General features: G+C 39.5%; 1 protein-coding gene across 4 annotated transcripts in view; it reads right to left on the bottom strand.

Annotated features, from left to right (window-relative positions):
• Positions 1–20,318, bottom strand: part of SPATA5 (spermatogenesis associated 5) — a 179,952-nt gene that overhangs the window by 134,096 nt on the left and 25,538 nt on the right. For all 4 annotated transcript variants that reach the window (XM_052682667.1, XM_052682666.1, XM_052682665.1 and 1 more), the window contains 3 exons: positions 17,036–17,245; positions 7,058–7,111; positions 6,609–6,688 (listed from right to left, as the gene is read on the bottom strand). In XM_052682667.1, the coding sequence (XP_052538627.1) occupies positions 6,609–6,688; positions 7,058–7,111; positions 17,036–17,245 (344 nt within the window). The remainder of the gene's footprint in view (positions 1–6,608; positions 6,689–7,057; positions 7,112–17,035; positions 17,246–20,318) is intronic.

Raw genomic sequence — 20,318 nt, 5'->3', positions numbered from 1 at the left:
AACTCATTGACACAACAGAACGGCTGGTATCCTAACAATTAATGCTGGCTGAAGCAGACCTTGCTGTCAGGCCCTCAGCCCTGTGCAGATGCAGGGCAGAAGGCTTCAGTCACACCTTAGTGCATGTTATTCTGTGTTCCAGAATTACTAATTCAGTCTTCTACGTACGTGAACATGCAGCAAATAATGTATCTTGTAAAGCAAAAAGGCATAGGAAGCATACCTAGGTACAAATGGTCGTTATGGCCGAATTCACATCTGGCACAAGTACAGCACAACTCCAGTGCATATTATTAATTCAAACCATCACTGATACCACATAATTGGATGCTATTAAAAAAATCTAGGAGAAAGACACCTGCATAACATCACCTCAGTGTATTGGCTGTTCATAAAACAACAACAAAAAAACATGTCTTCAGTGCTGAGATAATAAACATTCCCAATAGCAAGGAATTTTTCTGCCTGTATCAGCAGAAATATTCCAAAGGAAGAAATTCTAAATCCCTCTCTCCATCAGCACCCTACAATTAGATGTTGTTATATTCATAAAATCATAGAATGGCCTGCGTTGAAAACGACCATAATGATCATCAAGTTTCAACTCCCCTGCTATGCGCAAGGTTGCCAAAAACTAGACCAGGCTGCTCGGGGAATATTTGACATACACCTATATCACTTTTACCCCCTATATTGTTTCACATCTTCTGTTTCCTCAAGACTAAAATTCAAATCTGATATAAAGGAAATGTCCAGAGGAAACTTGGGAAAGTCACCAAAATTCAGAGACCAGGTAGAACATTTCACTTTATGATTATCTCCAGCCCCAAAACTTTCTTTACTCTCTCTCTTAGAGTTCCTTGAGTGACCATCAAGTCTAAGCAAACTTCCCTGAAATGAAAAATTGGGCTTCATGAAAACTGGAAACAGTGCTGAGCTGTCAGCAGGTGACACTGTATTAAACATAGCCCACAGGTCACTTTTTACATCCTAATTACCCTCCATATTCATGTAATCAACATCTTCCACTTGACAAAATTTCTTATTATTGCAGCTTTTCAGAAGTCAGTGAAGCAGGCCCAGAAAAAGGCAACACAAATGAAGGAGAAAAGGAGCCAGTCTGAGATGGGCTCAGAACCACCAGGATCTCTTCCAGGGGGCTTTTTCCCTGCATTCTTCTGAACCCTCATGTATTGGACAGTGATCCATCACCTGTTTCCATCTGCTCACAACCAACTCCAGACATGTGTCTGTGAAGGACAGATGTTGGGCCACACATTCATCTGACACCAGCACTACCCAGCTGAAACAAGAAGATGCTAACATCTACAGTTCTCCTATTCCTTCAACACTGATGTCACCTTAAAAATAGCCACACACCTGATGTACAGTGTATTTCCCATTTCCTTTCATTCTGTTTCCCCTCAGCATTTCTCTTATGTGCATTCCTGGAAGTTAATCAAGTCGAAAACTGTAATCAATCATGTCAACCAGGGAAGTTAGAACAGTTTAAATTGGAAGCATTACAGACATAGAAGCAAGTAACTAGACTGGAATTCATTTCATTATAACGATATTCAAATACGAGAGGCTTACACTGATCTGGAATAAGTTTCAATTATATGTTTTGATGACAACTAGTTCTCCTTTTATTTCTTTTTTTTTTTAATACTATTTTTAATTTATCTTTAAAAAAAAAAAAGAAGTATTAAATGATTACAGTCTTAATCCTGCTGGCAGTTGCAGCCTGCTTGGGCCCATTTAGCATGGGTAAGCTGATCTTTTCCTATAATCAACATCATACCAGAAAGCAAAGTGGCCATCACTTGTGCCTGCTTCTGATTCCTCTAAACCAAGCATGTTTCATCTAGGCCTCAGGCAGGAATTCAGACAACAGCTCAGATGCATGTCTTTGGCTGAAGCACCTTGCTGCAGAATCAGCCTTGCTACAGCACTCTTCTGCACTACAGAACAGGCTTACCTACTTCATGGACTTCATAGGTTTCTCTAAATCCTGTAAATTTATCCATGCATTTGAATGATGGCAAAAAAACAGTTTACAAATTCAGTCCTGCTTCCACTGATGCCAGTGAAAGGCTTACTGACTCGAAATGGGCACAAAGCTTAAAGTGTAAAATTATGGTAAAGACTGGCAAAATTAAACTTTGTTGTTGTTTTCACAAAGGAAGAAACACAGATTTAAAACACATCGTGATAAAGGATTTTTGCTGGACAAGAAGGAGTTTTGGTTCTTTTTCGCTTTTCAAAAATAAAGAGATTGCAAAAATTTCTCATGTATACAGCATATGGGCAATGTTATTTGTTAAAATTGCTATTTCAAAGCAAATTACAAGTTTTACTGTGTGATTCAGTTATTTCAAAACTTTTGCTTCTCCACCATTTCTTTTAGGCCTAAAGTAGACAGCTGGTATCAGCCACGTGGCTTTTTTACCCCCACACAATATTTTCATTTGAATGGCAAAGACATTAAAGATCTCAGACCACAACCACAGACATTTTGAATGCCTCAGTTCTCCATCAAATCCAAATTCAGCTGATGTTCTCTGATTCAGGGACAATGAGTGTCAACGTAAGTCAAAATAGCCAAGTTGCTTAGTCATCTACTAGCATCAACTCAAGTATGGCACAGGAAAATTGTTTCTTCACATAATTTGGCCATACATAATACGTAACAGTAGGGTGACAATACCTACAGCTCTTCTGCTGGTGACTTACCATGTGCACTGCAGTTTTCCATCCTACCTAACGCTGCTTTGCTTTGTCCCAGCTCACAGATTTCACCTCTCCCATAACAGAGGCTGCCAATGACACCAGGAATTTGCATAGATATAAGCATATGACTGTATCTTTGAGTGTACAGTGTAAGCATGTGCTGTAATACCCCAAAAAGACAGACAGCTTAATTTAAAAAGACTGATCATTATCCCTGTTAAAAGCACAGGTGTACAGAAGAGAAGCCACGATTCTTCATAGCTTCATGTGCCCTGGAAGTCCAGGCTGCAGTGGAAACAGCACAACTTCCAGACATTTTGAGTCAGTTATTTTGTGGCTTCAGAATGTAGTTATCGGGGGCCCAACACTCAGGATAGCATAGCTCCACAGAAGAGCATCATCAACCTGTAGGGGATTTGTACCAAAGCCTCTTCACTTCATCACTTCTACTTTTGCTCCGAAATACTACTGTTCATCTACTCACTTGTACTGGCACTGACTAATGCAAGGTACTTATCTTTGTTCCTCAATTTCTTTTTTTTTTTTTCCCCTGCTTTGAAAATGGTATTTAACAGTCTTTCCCATCAGCCTACATTTCCTATCTTACATTACAAAGATCTGCAGTTAAAGGGGAAAATGCTTTGCTTCTGAAAAACAAGAAAAGGAACAAATATGTCCATTGCCCAAAAATCCTAAAAATCCTACTTATATAAACAATGTCCCATTTCCAAAGCACATAGATTTCTTAAGTTCAGCAAACAGACTGTCTGTGCTGCATTTACACAGAGCCATGTTCATTCATCACTTTCAAGTCTAATTACCAAGCCATTTCCCTCTTGGCAACCTCTAATGGCCAGAAGAATTAGGTTTTACATAGTCAGGATACCAAGGAATAACAAATACCCATAATTCTTCGCAGCTGTGCAATTTGTTAAAGAGACTTGAGCTCTGAGCAGGGAAGGGATTACTGAGAGGCAAACATTCCTCTCCATGTGCTGCCGTATCTGGACCAGTCCTGCGGGGCTCCCTTTAGCACAGTCTCTCCTACACAGTGTTCTAACATCAACTTGCAAAAGCAAAGAAAAAAAAAAAATCATCAATCTATCATTAATTACAGCTATAGGACGACAGAGAAGATTTTGTGCATCACACAGCTCATTTGAAATATGCCAAGTCGTAGGTTGCATGAGCTTCTTCCACAGTACCAACCCACAATAAAGGAGAATTCACTATCAAAAGTCTTCCTGGTTTTCAGAGGTTTCTCCTGTCTTAATGTGATCATCTATCCTACTCTGGACTTACCGTGTACCTGATTTCCCCTCCATCTTTTCATTTCTAGATTTATCATTTATTCTTTAGAATCAGTTTTAGTACATTCTTCCCTTTTTCCTTGTCAGTCCATCCAAACCCTATTCTTGCCTTGTTTTTGTTTAATTTTTATTTCTCTCTAAGCTTCCTTGAATGCCTCAACATAAATCAGAGTGAAAAGTCTTCCAAGAGGGCTTAGATACACCAGAAAGGGCATTACAATTACAGAATTTTGGCTTGGGACTAGTAAAATAAATAAAACACTGTGGCAGACCTGAATTCAGCTACAACGTTTGCCATGGCTTGTGTGGTGTCAGATGGTCCACAGAGTGGTGCAAACAGGAAGATTCTCTAGTTCTGTTGATCTACCTGCTATAACTGGCTACAATCAATTACCAAGTCTATTAATCTGTATGTGCTTGCTGATGAGAAGGGATTGTTTAGCGACCTCTACAGAGAGTTGGGAGCTAAACATTTATGTATTTCAAACGCACACGTTTTAGTCAAATTTAAACAAGTACTAATGGGTTAATAAATATTTGGCAGTGCTCTGAAGAGCATTAAGCAATTAATGTTACTTCACATCTGTATATTAGATCTGAACTACAAAAGTGCTCCCGCAACTTCCAGAGAAGCACGAACTGTTATCTCTTGACACATCATGTGAGGACCAGGAACGGGTACCTGCCCAGCAAGCTTTGAGATGCACAAACCCCACAGCCCACAAAATCCTAAGATTTAAGCTAAGAAGAAAATCTTTTCCAAAGTTGTACCACAGAGAGTTTTTCACTGGCAAGACAGAGAAAACCAATTCAACCAACAGAGGGAATAGGGAGACAATATAAACAGGTGTTTCCTTGAAAACTTCACTATGGCTAGTTAACAGTACAGGAAATGGATCTCCAGAGGCCACAAATCGTTAGCATCTCTAATGCATTTGCAAATTCCTACTGTGCGAAGTCAGCCTGTAAAAAAAGGTCATTTCTAATAAGTGCCTTGTCTGGTTTCCTACACCATTTAATTTCAGATGAATTTTATGAGAACTCTGCTACATATTTTACCTCCCATCTGGTTCAGATTTGACAATGAAATATTTGTGTGTCCCACCCTGTTCTTTTTAAAGCTCCAAAACCAGATGTCTCCAGCACAACATGACTGCAGCAGGTCATACCACATTCTTCAGCAAGCTGTGCCAGGCCTACTACCCCCCACAGACAGTTCCAGGTAAGGTAAAATTAGGTTATTTATCCCCTAAAAGAATAAAACAAATAAACAAACTCAATGCCTTCAGGGCATGGGGTGAAAAGGCTGATTAAAATGTACTGCGTCTTATTCTTCCAAACAGTTTTATCTTGATGAAGCAGTGTTTCTGAAAGCTAAACACATTAACATTTCAGCAAGGGGAAATTTTTTTCTTCCTATTGGCTTGATTCCAGCACACATTTCTGCAGCTTCTCTATTGCGATAAGCAGGCAGGTGTTTCAGTGCATGCCACAGGTTGGCAGGCATTTCTAGGAAGTTTACAGATTTCACAGTTGCATACACTGTATTATGAGAAGGATGCTGTGAAGACATATCAGCTTTTACAGTTGCATTTGTTCATACGTTCATTTGTTACCAGTTTCACAGGGCAGCTCCGTGCTACTCTGGATGTCATCTCCTATTATGTAAACAGTTTCAGTTGCTGAAATATCAAAAGGACTGATGTACTTTACCCTCTTCTGCAGATACTAACAGCCCCCTTACAATACAGAGGAATCTGAATGGATGCTGAGGTAGCTTCTTTTCCAAAAACAGAATGGAAATCTGACATGCCTTTGAACTAGAGAAATACTTCCTACATGCCTACTTTTCATTAATTCTTCAGACAAATCTAACAAAACAGGAAAACAACACAAAGTCATTTACTCATTTACTAGAAGTATTTTATGGAAAGATACTCCCAAGAACAACTCCTCCCATAGCCAGCCAAATCTTAAATGCCACTGTAGCAAACAAAACCACCTATAATCCTCCTTCAGACAAAAGTTAAACACCTCCCATAATCAACAACAGGAAGGGTATTTTAGTAAGATTGTTAGCTGTTTGCACAAGAATCCCTTTTTAAGGTCAAAATTCCCAGAACTATTTCATGAAATTTTTCCCTTGGCAAAAAGCTTAAATGCAAGTTTAAATTTTAGCATACGGGTAATCTCTGTAGAAATTCCAAGTTATATAACATAAAATCATCTCCCTTCCTTGATGGAAACATTATATTAGGACAGCGCAACAACCTTGGGAAAAGAAAGGAGTTAGTTACTGAAAATAACTGCAGGTTAAAACCACAGTAAAGAGCCCAAGAGAATGAGAACCAGCAGAATTCTTCTTGCTCGTGACATGAGAAAGAAGGAACTTCACCAACTTACCTGTTTGTACCAACTTAAATATGCTTGATATCACTACTCTTTTGCATGTGGAAATATATTTAATAAAATAATTCTAGAAAAATAATACACTTCTGATTGCACGACATAAAAGTAATTTATCAGAAAATAACATCTGTGATTTTTATAACAGAATTTACTTACTTTCCCCTTTCAACTGCCAAGGCATCTATTTCATCAAAGAAAAGAATCGAAGGAGACACCATTCTGGCTTTCCTAAAGATCTAAAAAAAACAACAACGGCGCACTCAGTTTTAAGGGACTGACATTTCTTACACAATGCTATCACCACTGTATACCTCAAAAGCTACAGAGCATCGCAGAAGAGCCATAAGACACATAAGAGACATTTTTTTAAAAACACACCTTTCAGTGGGTATTCATGATTCTGTGTGATATAGACTTGTAGTGAAAGTTGCTAATGGAGACTAAATTGGACGTGCATCATGAGGTTGCAGGAGGACGTAAAACACACAGATCCCTTCTGCGTTGTTTTGTTTTTAAACTTAAACCAAAAGATTTTTTGGAAAATTTAAAGGTAACCTTATAAGCACAGAAGGATTTGAATGCCAAGACAGCTTGTGCTTTCTCACCTCTCTCACTGCTCGTTCCGACTCACCAACATATTTATTCATCAGTTCAGGTCCCTACAAAATCAAAAAAAATAACCATTTTAAAAATATGTTAACATCTCAAATGACTGTCACAAGCTGCCAGTGCTGTGATACTGGTGGCCCTACAAGGAATTTTGATATTTTGCCACTTACAAAGGTCTTGTTTGTGCATTTTCAGACTTACCTTCTACCCATACCAAGTATTCTTCCTTTTGTTATAGCAAGTAACTACTTGTAGGTTAGTCCTCTTACTGTAACGCTTACCTACTACTCTTATGTGAAACAACATTAACCAAAAAACTAAACACATCAGTTCTTAGAAGTTTATGGATCAATAGCAGCAACAAGGTGCCTGCAAGTCAATTGAAAAAGATGAATTGCAGGAAAGCATTTACACATACACCCAACATGCTTCTTATCTAGCTAAACACCAAAACAACGACCTAAACCCACATCAAGCAGAACTTTTTGAATCTGACAGCTTGCAGGTCCAGAAAGAAGCAGCTACCACAGCAGCACACCTGAAACCTATCTATCTACGAGGGCTCTATCCCTAGTGAGAAAGCTGTTTAGTGTGTTCACTTCTCTCTGCATTCCTTCTCTCTGCTGAGACTGCTAAGCACGATTATTAGTGCCAGCTGCTGCCGTGCCTGTCTATACTCACAGTCCTGTCCACCAGGAACAGAACGGAGACCACAGGGTCAACGTTCAAGTCTTGAGCCAGTACTGACAATTACAAAAAGCAAAACAATGGAGAATTCTCAGAGCATTTTCTGTTTTGCTGTATCCTGTAGGATAGGCTGCTAAAATAATGCTTCTTAATGGGACTAAGATTCTCATGGGATTGGTAATGACTCATTGACTTCAGCCTGGTTTGCATCAACACTGACCTACAGCCATGACCAGCGTGATTATCCACTGCCCTGAACAAAATGAGCCAGTGGCTTCAGGCTGTTTTCCAGGGAACAGGTGCCCTCATAATTTCACCAGCAGCAATGACATCCTTCTTCACAGCTGGAAAGCTGCACAGTCTTCCTGTGCTTCAGTGCAGTGAGTCCCTTCAGGCAAGGCTCTGCTCGGAGCAGTAAGGCAGTTTTAAACAAGCTATGCTAGAATTAAAATGGGTGGCATATGCATGCTTACACACTGACAGTGACAGAGCTTCTGGTGCAAACCCTACTTCAGTGGGGCTGTCTGGACTTTGTACACAGACCAGCAGAAAAAAAAGATTAATTTCCCCAAAAACACAGCACAAACTGTTTTTACGCAGTCTCCCCATCTCCTCAGCTATTTGCAGCATTTCAGTAAAACTTAGGATAAAATCAGTGCACTGACAGTGGCACCACTGGAAAGTACCTTTGCAAATGTCTGTGAATAATGTATACTTTAATAAGAAAAGCACAAGTTATCTGGCGTCAGCAAAGCGTACTGGCTATGTCATAGTTTTCTGTTTTCTTTTATTTTTTAGTGTTGTCTATTAATCCATGGGACCAGGTAGGATAGAGCAGCAGCCAGCCATAGTGTACCATGTGGATAAAGTCAAACTGTTTAAGGGCTGAAGAAGAATACTGCTCATCTTGCCAGAAAAAAACTAGAACGATACAGCTCGCACTGTGTCCATCCTTCAGCCTTCCCCCCTAAAACAACTAATGTTGAAGTGTCACCTGCAGGCTTTCTACATTCGGAATTTGAATCTGTCAGATACCTGCAGAGAAACAGAACCATTCAGACACATAAGTGAGGAAAGAAGATTGAAAAAATAAGGTGAGAGAATTATGAAGCTATTTCCACTGTGGACCCCAAAGACAAGGACGTGCAGCCAGTTATGCAGAAGTGGATCATAGCTCACACAGACAGCATCCAGCTGCCCTGGGCCTTTGCCATTCATCATGTTCATTGCAGATGAGGAATCTGATAGTGCAGGCCTAACAAATCCTTAAGTAACAGGAGAGCAGCTTTTGCCTTCTGTCTAGCTTTCTTTCAAACCCAGCTGATGCACTGAGAACCCTCTGCCCAGAAGTACAGATTTCTATTACTTGCTTTTCCTTGAAATGTTTTTCTTGCGCCCTTATTCTTAAAAGCAATTTTGATCTGTATCAACATTCTCATGGAAGACAATGTCATCCACATCAGTGCCAATGGTGCACTCCTCTAGTACGACAAACAACATCAAGCAGTCTGACATTTCTTTTGTCTGAGCAAAAACTAAAAACTACTCCCTTTGAGCTTTAATATAAAATATAATTTCAGATGCTTGGAGTTTTATTTTTAATTAAGCATTAAAGTATATGATCAAGGTAACATCAAAGCAATAAATGCTGTTTAAAATGTTTCCAAAGAGAATTATTTGAATGCATGGTTTTGCTGTAAGCTTTGGCTTGAAACTTTTCTCCATTTCTCTCTTTATTAAGCAGCAACTCAGGGTGAATGACCACTATGTATTAATGACCTGTGCCTCCTCAAGGAGAATTTCATGAAAGCTGATTTGAAGAAGAAGGTCTCCAGAGTTCACCACTCTCATCAACAATACCAAAACTGCCATTCAGAACCACACAGTTTATTAGAAGCAGCTTGGAACTGTTATTATACATGGTAATAAAAGGAAAAGACTCCAAATTAAGAGAAAGAGAAAGAAGAATTGGTGTACGGTTCATCTAATGCAAACACTTAAAACCACAACACAAAACTAGAAACGTTCAAAGAAGCTAGATGTAGAAGTTGGACGTAGAAATCAAATTGGGCTAGCTTCAGTCCAACCTGAGCTGAACTTCTTCCTTGCTGCTTGTGCTGTCCTCTAGCAGGGACGGAGAGCCATTCTTCCAAAGGATCTGACCGTATGCCAAGCAGCCATCAAGTCACTGGCTGCCAGCTGAGCACTGATTCAAATTTTCTGAAGGCTCACCTTCACTTTTCAGAGAAGCTTCCTTAGCAGTTGGAAACCATACAAGAAATACCAGGAATATATTTTTTAATTATTTTTCAATGTTTTTCTAATGCTTCAAAAATCAGATGACGTGACCTTCTTCAGTCAGCAAATTGACAGTTGGTGAAACATCATATTTGGCCTGGAGATGGTCACTCTGATTCCATTAAAAGTTGTTGATATACTAATGGAGAGGCTTAGGATCAAGAGGTACAGTTTAATGATGCGTAGCTCTGTTCTCTTCTGCAACACAAAATCCTCCATATGAAAGAACATGAAGAAATAAAACCTGTTCCTTCTGGTAATTTGCACAGTGCCTCCAAAACCAGAAAAACATTTGGAGAAGGAAGTTGGCAGAAGCCACTGTAGCATAGCTGTGCTTACAATCATACAACTTGTGAGCTATGATCCAGAGCAATAGTACAAAATTTGCCAATTCAGGCACACTGCATACTGCTGGGTTTTTATTTATTCAGCCTCAAAGCAGAGAGTTTCCATACATGCACGGTTGAAAGGCGATCCCATCCTGATTTATAAGATGCATGACCCTTCTGTCATGAAACCTCCCATTTGTTTATGTCTGGATTGGGTGTGGATTTTTCTCTTATGTTGGTAATGGTCTTGTTTTGTTGTTGTTTTTTTTCCAATAACAAGAAAAGGAAAATGCATTTTAAATACTATCAGAATAAACTTGAAAGATTAACTGCACAAAAGATAAAACCTCTGTGTACAGGCTACAACACAAGATAAGCTTATGTGCACTTTGTTATGACAGAAGTTCACAATGTTTTAAACAGCAAGAGCAACATCTGGTATCCTTGAAGGTAAACAGTATGGGTAATTTTTCTAACCAGTGCTTGAATTTATCTGGGGACATCTTTTTTTACCACCTGAAAATACTATGGCAATGACTTTCAACTAATACGAAATCCTCACTTTTTGTCTCTTTATATATATATAAAGTACATTTTATATATAACTGTTTTGACAATCAACTAAGTTATGTACTTATGCTTGTTGAGCCAGACAGACGTGGCTCTAGATTTCTTCAGCAACACAGGTTTGTTTTCTCCTCTCTTACAATATTTCCACCATAACAACACATGAAGGTTTGGGGCTCTAACACACATTAAAACGTGTTAACTATGGAGTGCAATTTCTATTTTTTTAAAAAATCCTAAGAATTAGAGAATTTCTATCACCTCCTACACATTATTACTCCATAATATTTAATGCAGTCTCTTCTTTGTCATGTCCAAAGTAGAAACAGTTCAACAGACATGAAAACATCAGTCACATATTTCATTTCAAATGAAGTGTCTAGAAACTGTGAAGCACAAAAGAAAAAAAAACTTCATGTCAATTCTTAGCAGTTCTGTCACTCAGACCAAGCTCACTTGCCTGCATTCAGACACTGGCACCTGAGTTAGGTATTTACAGTAACTGATCTGGAGAGGCAGACATCAACCTGCAGATGTGATCCACCTAGCTCTGATGTGCTGACTTCTCACCAGGCTGCTGGAGCAACATGAACAGCCAGCTCTGAGGAGCATGGCTTGATCCCAGCCACCACCAGTACAGCTTTCATGGAGTCAGATTCAATATTCTGGCTGGTTTTGTTTCCAGCTCCCCAGCTTCATGATGATGTAAGTGAGCAACCTGCTATCACAACACTAACTGACTGATTTGGAAGGAACTCAGAAATCAGTTACTTTGCATGTTAAGCAGCACCACAGAAAAACATTTGCTTATAAAAAACAGAGTTTATTTGCTTGATAAGAATAAAGCCTGCTTCTTCTCTTCAGTGCTGTTCGATGACTTAACCTGCATCACTCTGATTCTAAGCAGCCCACAAGCCCCAGGCTCAGCACGCTCGCCATGCGAAACACTTCCTCTTCCCCTGCCCAGCATACCAAAGGACACTAGAAAAAACATGTTGGCAAGATTTACGGTGCAGTGTCTTAAAAATTTCACATTGGACAGGTTTCTGTAGGCTCCAAAATATCTCAGGGAGCAGGCTGGCAACACACTGTGAACTACAGCCCTTGCAATTACGGTTCTAATAGAAAAAGTGGAAAGAAACAGAGACAGAAGATAATCTCTGAATCATTTTCTGTCTGCACATTCTCTGTTGGAAAGCTTATGGTAAGAATGGATGACTGTCTTACTTTTTGTTGGGTAAAACATGCAGACAGCCTGAGGATCAGAAGTCTTCATTAATGTACCTCAAATTGCTTTTCTTTGTGGAAAATGTTAAACATCAGAAAATCTTCTTAATACACTTTGTTTCATTATCGGATAATTAACTGGCATGGTACTGTAAATGCGTTACTACAAATCTTTTGTAAGCTTTATCAAATGTTTGCCAGAGTTTCCCATAAAACCACAAGGCTTCTTCGTTTTTAAATGTGTTGCTCAGCTAGTCACAGCCACCCAGCTTTTTTCATCGTCTGGCTCACAGAAATCCCTGTCAGAAGGCAAACTATCTTCCCAAATTCAATGACAGTTCTTCACAAAGCACAGCACTCAGCCTTTCCAAGCCTCATTAATCTGTTTGAACTTCCCCAGCCAAGAGCTGAAGGGAAAAGCAGAGGAAACTTCAATTGGAAAATATTTTGACGTAATTGACCCAGACGACAAACTAAACTTAAGCACATGTCAAGCACAGGGAATGGTACAAAAGCATCTGCAGGGCAATACAGGAAGTTAAATCAAGCCAAGGTGAAATCAGACCTCTGAGAACACTGTATATTTTTGTAATTACTGCTAATTGAGAAAAGAGAAAAAAATGCCTTCAGCCCAAGCTCTTAAGTAACAGGAGAAAAAAAAGTGTATGTTGGGAATATCTTTTCTAACCTTCTATTTGTTTTCTCCTCTAGCACAATTGGAGCTCCTAACCAACAAAATTAATATTTTAGAGCAATGTAATACGTGTTGCCTGCACCACTGATTTGCCTGGCATTAATTACTTACCATCACAGGTTTTTTGGTTGTTGTTTTTGGTTTTAAATATTGTTTCCATGTTTCGAGAGATTTACAAGGATCATTGTGTCTCACTCAGAGAGCTGAATTCTAAGGGGTTTAACTTTTGGAAATCTAAGTATTCTGAAAGGCTAGGCTGTTGGGTTTTTGTTTTGTTTTGTTTTTTGCAGTATCACTATGTGAGTTTTCACTTTAATTTTGATTTTAAAGAAAAAATATATTAAGAAGCACTGAGCAGCAAGAGGAAAAATGATGCTTCTAAAACCATTACAAGCACACAGAAGTTCTTGGTATTGATTTAGTAAACTCAAGTAATCTGCATGTTGCACAGAAGCAGCACTCAGAACCCCTTGATGATACAACACAGAGCAAAGCCTTCTGAATTCAGCAGGGAGTCTTTCTCTGATTTTAGCCAGCTGAGTAGTGCATGATGCCATCAACAATATGCACCCCCTCTGGGTACACTGCATCCTGGGCTCATGGACAACTCAAGAGGCAAAAGGATTTCCCAATCCCTGTGGCCCTTTTGGGACCACCAGGTGCTGCAGGTGGAGCCTATCAGCTTTACAATATAAGAGGAAACGTCAGTGTTCATTTTGTAATAGGCAAAAACCAAAAAGCACAACTGTTTTCTTGGTAGCAAAGTTAATTACATAGATACCATAACAACAGAGAGATTAAAACATAGTTTTTCTACAAGGTGCTTCCCAGAAAACGAAGGGAAAGCCCACAAAGAAAAGTAATATTCACCAGATTGTTGAAAATCACATCCCCCATCCTAATAAGGTTTATAGGTGTAATATCTGCATAAAATTTTCCCATTGGTAGAAGAAATGCATAAAATACATCTCTGAGAAAAAATAGAAGCTTTGGGGACCGTGCAAGAGGAGCACGAAGAAGACACATAGAAGACTGACAGAAGTAAGAATTCAACCTGATCAGAAAGTTTTGATAAAACCAAGACTGATGTTCAATCACTCAAGAATGAAAAAATCATCCTAATTCACTCCTTCACCCAGTCATCTACCTGCGTATATTCATGATTACAAAACACTGACAGCATTCCTGGAAGTTGAGCAGAATTCAGCGGTCTTTTGGTAAGAGGTTTTGAGGAAAAAAATGTATCAAGATGAACACTAAAACCCTGGGAAGCCTCAATGCTATAAGAGATTTAGAAGAGGGGTGATAGGAAGTAACAGAAAGAGTCATTCCCTGGGAAACAGTTGAAAACCTCCTCCGGAGTAAATTTAGCTGATATATTGTATGCAAGACAAAGAAAGACAGTCAGTGAAGGAATAAAAATAAACAGTTCCCCTTAGGAATTGTAAAAACAAACAAGCAAAGCAACCGCTTTTCTCTGGAAAAGCGAAAGGTCACCCATCTTGATGAAAATACAGCTATAAAAAGTTTTGGAAAAGTATCAAAGAACGTGTTTACAAAAGGGCACGTTCATTGTAATACTAACCATTCAAACTTCACAATAGATTTCAGGAGAGAACAGGATGTAACGTCAAACATCTGTTATCACATTATTTTCTTCAGCTCCTCTGCCCAGAAATTACATCTAGACTGCCTAGCTTCCAGACCATGTTAGAAACAAGTCAGACGTGCACTCAAGGCCATGCCATGTGATCACGTCTAATAACGCACTGTAACAACCAGTCACTCCAAAGACATTCGGAAACATCATGTTTTAGGAGATGACACACAGCCCAGAGTAAGTACTTAACCTAACAGAGGCAGCTAGCCAAATCAGAGAGACACTGCACATACACATCTGGACAATAGCACGGAGTCCTCCTGGACCAGGAGATACCTGCTGCACTCCAGTTGCTCACTTCTGGAAAGAGATGGACTCACCGCACCCGCTTGCCTTGAATGTGGTAGGGCCATCTTCCAAAAACCACAGGTCCAACTAAGAGACACACATAACCTATCCAGTTCCCTGTCAGGTTTCAGGCACGGGGAAGAGAGGTGGCACCCTGCCTCGGCCTCTTGCATCGCCAGAACAATGCCTCCTGCCCACGGTCCGTTCCTGGGCCCAAGAACCTTAACCCTCTGAACTATGCTGCAGGAGCACACGTATCCTACCGGCTGTACCGCAGACACTTTTCATCAAGGTCACTCATTTGGAGCAGAACCAAGGAAGAAAAACAGATCTGAAAAGTAAATTATCACAAAACTCTCTTCCATTTCAAAAATGCTGATATCAGTTACAGCAACAAAGATGTGAGACGTAACAAAGGGAAAACTGTCAGAATTACAAGAAAAATTAAATAAAAAATAAAATAAAATTGTATTCATCTACTCTGGATTTATTGCAGGAACACAATCAGTGGAAATGAATTCAAGCCTGTTGTGCTTTAAGAAGTGCTACAGACAGTGATGTTTAACACATTTAGTACATGATGGATGTTGCCTTTTCTGTCCAGGAAGCAAACATAAAGTTAGGGAAAGTGGGCTACATTCCCTTCCTGGAGACAAGCTATCCAAGGCTGGACACACTCCAGTGATGTGCCTCTTAAAACATCTGTACATTGAATATTTGATCACTTCCAGGCCAAGGGATTAAGTCAAGAGAGAATAAAAGGCTTTTCCCCAAGGTAGCCCCTTCTGCTGCAGCTGTGGGGGTTACACCCTTAGAATTACACCCTGAAGAAAGGCCGCATTGCTGTATCAAAAGCATTTCATGTTGGTGCACCTTAACACGCCTCACACTCAGCCCAAGCCATTCTTTATGATGATACAGCTCCAGCAGGCATTTCAGTGATGCAGTAAGACTGATGAATGAACAGGTGACATCAACATTCATTTTTAATTGTTTGGGGGGAGAAGGGGTTGTTATTTGTTTTTTGTTTTTCCAAATTGAAACTTTTATTTCCCTTCCTTTCAGGCATCAGTGCATTGGGCAAAACAATGAAAGAATGTTTTCTTAAGAAGCACAGGAAGAAAAGGTTACCTTGTTTACCAGTAACTCTGGAGTACAAAGACCAACTTTGTCTTCATGGAAGGCAGGAAAGCCAGCATTTCTTAAGGGCTGAGGTTTCTGAGACCCTTCTTGATGGTGTGACCGAGACCCAGAGGCCTATTTGCAGCAGCAGGAGGCACATGCAGCAGAGGGCTGCAGGATCAGTGCAACCACTTCTGCCTCCAGAGCTCTGCTGGCAGTGTAGCTCAAAGGTCAGGCACAGGAGGGAGCTCTGCAGGGGCTAGCAATGCCAAACATTCTGTGAGTGAAGGGATGCTCAACAGAGAAGAATATGTGATCATACTGTTAAGAGATACTTTTAAAAGAAAAATACTTAAACAAATGTTTTTCCTTGCACTTCATTAACATTCTTACACAGCTGCAAGACTACTCCATGTGGAATCACTCTATCTTTTTTCCTTTCTATGCATTGAAGCTCCATATTATTATTTAATAACTTCCATTCATGCATTTTCCATACAACCCGCAGTAATCAATTACTCTGTTTCACAGGCAATTTCTCCGTGCTTCTTAATGCTGAGAGAACATCCCACTGATTCAAGAGCACTCCAGATATAACAAATTTTGCAAACTTTCAAAGTCATGATGAAATAGAATCACTTTCCCTGAAAATAACACTAACTGGGCATGAGAAACCTGTAACAAAACAGGGGTAGTATGACAAAGAAAGTGATTTTACTGAGGAATAAGAATGAGCATAAGAGATGAGTCAATAATATCTCTAAGCAAGCATGTAAATATTACAGTAAGAATAGCTACCCACTGTCCAGATTTGCATTGTTGAAGAATTTCATTGTTTCCATGAAAAAACTTTTACAATAAAATAATGCTAATAATTAAGACTTTTCACTAGAATAAAAATAGCATTTAAGTGCTACTCAACCTTATCTCTATGCTTTGAGAAAGAGAGAGAGAAAAAGAGGCACAAGCATCTAAGGAAGCAGCAGACCTCTTCACAAGACAATACACATGCTAAGAAATGCAAAGAGCCACTGGATTTTACCACTGGAAATTGATAAATTGTTATCTGAGAGTTAAGAAACTCTAAGAATGAATGGCCTACCTTCACTGCCAAGAAGTTGAGGCCACTTTCATGAGCCAAAGCTTTCGCTATCATTGTTTTTGAGCATCCAGGAGGTCCGTAAAGCAGCACACCTTTTGGAGGCTGAATCCCCATTCGGATGAAGGAGTCAGGATGCTTGAGAGGCCATTCAACTGCCTGCTTCAATTTCATCTTGACATCTTCTAGTCCTCCTATGTCTGACCAAGATACCTGCAAAACAGAGCAATTTTATTATTATAAAAATTAAAAAATGACAGCATGACCATCTAGGCAATAACACTTTCTGTTATCATGAATCACAACTCAGCTCTCTTTTTCACTCCACTGATGCAGAAATTCTAAATTTGGTGTCTTTCTTGAGTATTTACTTGAGTATTTACATGAAGACTGCATGAGACCAAGAAGGTTTTACTTAGTGTTGCTCTGGTCCTAGGTGTTTGACTTCAGTAAGCTCAACTTTTGAGCAGGGTTTGTCCAGTTGCCAGCACCATCACTCCTATCTCTGACAGAAGCACTACAGTCTTGACTAGAAACTGATAAATAAACAAACAAATATCTATGAAAATAAAAGAATATTATTCAAACTCAACTAGTAGTCAAATTTGCTTTGTTAAATACACAAGACAGGCTTGTCATAGATAACAAATAATTGCTTCCCAAAACAGCAGACAGATCTAAAACATGCTACACATCTCCAGCTCAACACAAGCCTGAGAATTTTACCCACATTCTCCACTCATTCTTGTTCTGTCACCATCCATTCCCATCCACCTTAAATATTAAACACATCAAGACACACCAAAATCAAATGATCTTCTGTCTTAAAACGCTCTTCAAAAAATTTACTAGGCATAAATCACCATTCAATTTCAAGCTAAACTTGAAACACAAGCAGAATATCACCAAAGGCAATGGATCACCTTTCTCTGTTATCACTCCTGGCTCATCCTTATTTCCCTGATACCAGCTCAGAAGGTCAGAGCAAAGAGAAGACTGAATAAGACCCAGCAGAGTAACTAAGCAGCAGGAGGAAAGGATTTTAGTGGGAGCATTACCAAAGTGGCAGGACTGTTCTGGTAACTCAAAAGCCAACTTCTGCAGCCTGGCAATACTCCTTCTTGAGGCACTTGTTCAAAGAAGTAATGTAAAAACAAAAAACAAACAACAACAACAACAAAAACAACAAAACATCCTTTTCTGTTGCTGTTCTATAATACCAGCAAGACCAGCCACACAATCAAGTTAAAGAATGGCAGCAAATACATGGAAATGGGCTGCACAAAAAGGTCTCTAGTTTTTACAGTTGGACTAGATGATGCTAGTGATCTTTTCCAACCTTAATGATTCTGTGATTCTATGAAATGAAAGCATTTGTCTTAATTCAGTAAAAATAGTAAAGTGAGAAATTCCCCAATGGTGTAGAAGTGAAGAGGGAAAGAGAAGCTCAAATTCATACCACCTAGCTTTCACCTGCATACCTTGGGCTCCCAATAAAGTCTAAAGAGAGAGACCTTCACAGAGTGACCCAGCTGAGGGATGAACACTTCCAGAGACACGTAGTCTCTCACTCAGCTTCTCCCTCTTTCATTCAGATGGAGCAGATACAGTGACAAGATGACTGAGTTAGGCACATTATAGGCCTAAAAGTTTGAAAGACTCCTTCCTGAACTGAAAGATTCCTGCCTGAACTGTCACAATAAGAGACAGAAATACACGTACAGGTTTTTAATTACCATAAAAAAGACAAGTTTTAAGAAAGTAAAGACATGTATCAAACGCCTTACTTCCAAATACAGAAACAACCTCTTTTAGCTCAATTTCATGGCTGATTCCCATTTTCAGTATGAGTGCTCCCTCACACCTGCTAGTGTATGGTTTTGTAATGTCCTCTTTGCAAGACAAAGAGATTTTGGCAAACACAAAGGAAGAACCTTAAAACTGATTAAGCCATCAGGAATTTCCTGCAACTTTTTAGCAACAGTAGGCAAACCCACTAGTGGTACTTGCACACACAGAAAAAGCCAGGGAGAAAACACATGTATGTTCTTTTACCCCCTCTTAATACACACTATTGCATAGACTGCATTATTTAAATGGCTTTAGGACCTGCTATATAATATCTATCATCACCAGTGATGGAAATTATAAAGATGGTGAAGTGAGTCCTCTCTATATATTGGAAAATCTGAAGACTTGCTCTGATTTTGCTTACATTTTAAAAATGGAAATGGAAAGGGAGAAGTGAGGCGGGACATACAAACTGGGACACTAAAGGTGAGCTTGCAAAGTACGAGTTATAAAACAAACAAACCAACAAAGAAGTTAACCAGGCATAATTTCAGCCAATTTAATCAGGTGGAATTCGAACAGCAATGGTGTTAAAAGCAAAAGCAGCTAGTAACACACTACCTTCACATTCTGGATAAGTCTTTCACAAAATATATTTCTTTTTCACTCTTCAAAAGGAGAGAGATAAGTGGGGGAAAACCACCACAGTCTACCAACACTAATACACTCAGAACTAAGGATTCATTTAGATTCACATAAGCTAGTATACACTTAGCCGAATTTGGAGGACTGCTTTTGCAAACCATCCTCAGGAATTTCCTGACAGCAATTAACACACATTACAGTACACACAGCAGAATGCCTAGCTGCACATCCTAACCTGCACATGGACTGAAGGGAAAAGCCTTGCAACACAGCAATTAAGTGTGATATTCTGTCACTGTGGAAGTGGTGGAAAAGATTAGCCTTAGGGCTGAGCTTACGCATCCGGAGACAGCCACAGAGACAGACAGTGATCTGCTTCAGTGCAAAAGGCACCAAGATTTCATTACTGCCATAATCTTTAGCTCTCCCCAGGTCAACAGAGCTCAAATATGATGCAGAACAGCAACTCCCCAGAGGTTGTGAACAGCAGCAATAAAGAAATAAAGCAGGCGTGCAAAGGATGTCTCTTCCAGAACCTTTTGTCTGCAAAGACACAAATCTGAGTGTTCAATTACAGTAAAGGGAATGAGGCAGGCAAGTGAAATCCACAGCATTCCCAAATATTTCTGAAAAACCCACAGGAGAGGGAAGAACTGCAACTGCGGTGCAACTTTCCAAACAGCTGAAGTATTAACTTCCTGATTTATAACGTGCATCCCCTTTCTCCTAAATTCCTGCTGCAAAAAACCTTCTAACAAGGTTGTGACACATAGCAAAGTTCAAGAAAGGTTCTGAACAAATGGAAACTGAGAAACCATGTAGAAGCAGGCAGACAAGTCTTTTGCTTTGG

This window comes from Tympanuchus pallidicinctus, unplaced genomic scaffold, assembly GCF_026119805.1.
Source record: "Tympanuchus pallidicinctus isolate F22 unplaced genomic scaffold, pur_lepc_1.0 scaffold2, whole genome shotgun sequence".
Lineage (NCBI taxonomy): Eukaryota > Metazoa > Chordata > Aves > Galliformes > Phasianidae > Tympanuchus > Tympanuchus pallidicinctus.
Note: the sequence above shows the minus strand (reverse complement) of the source record. Positions and strands in the feature narration are given on the sequence as shown.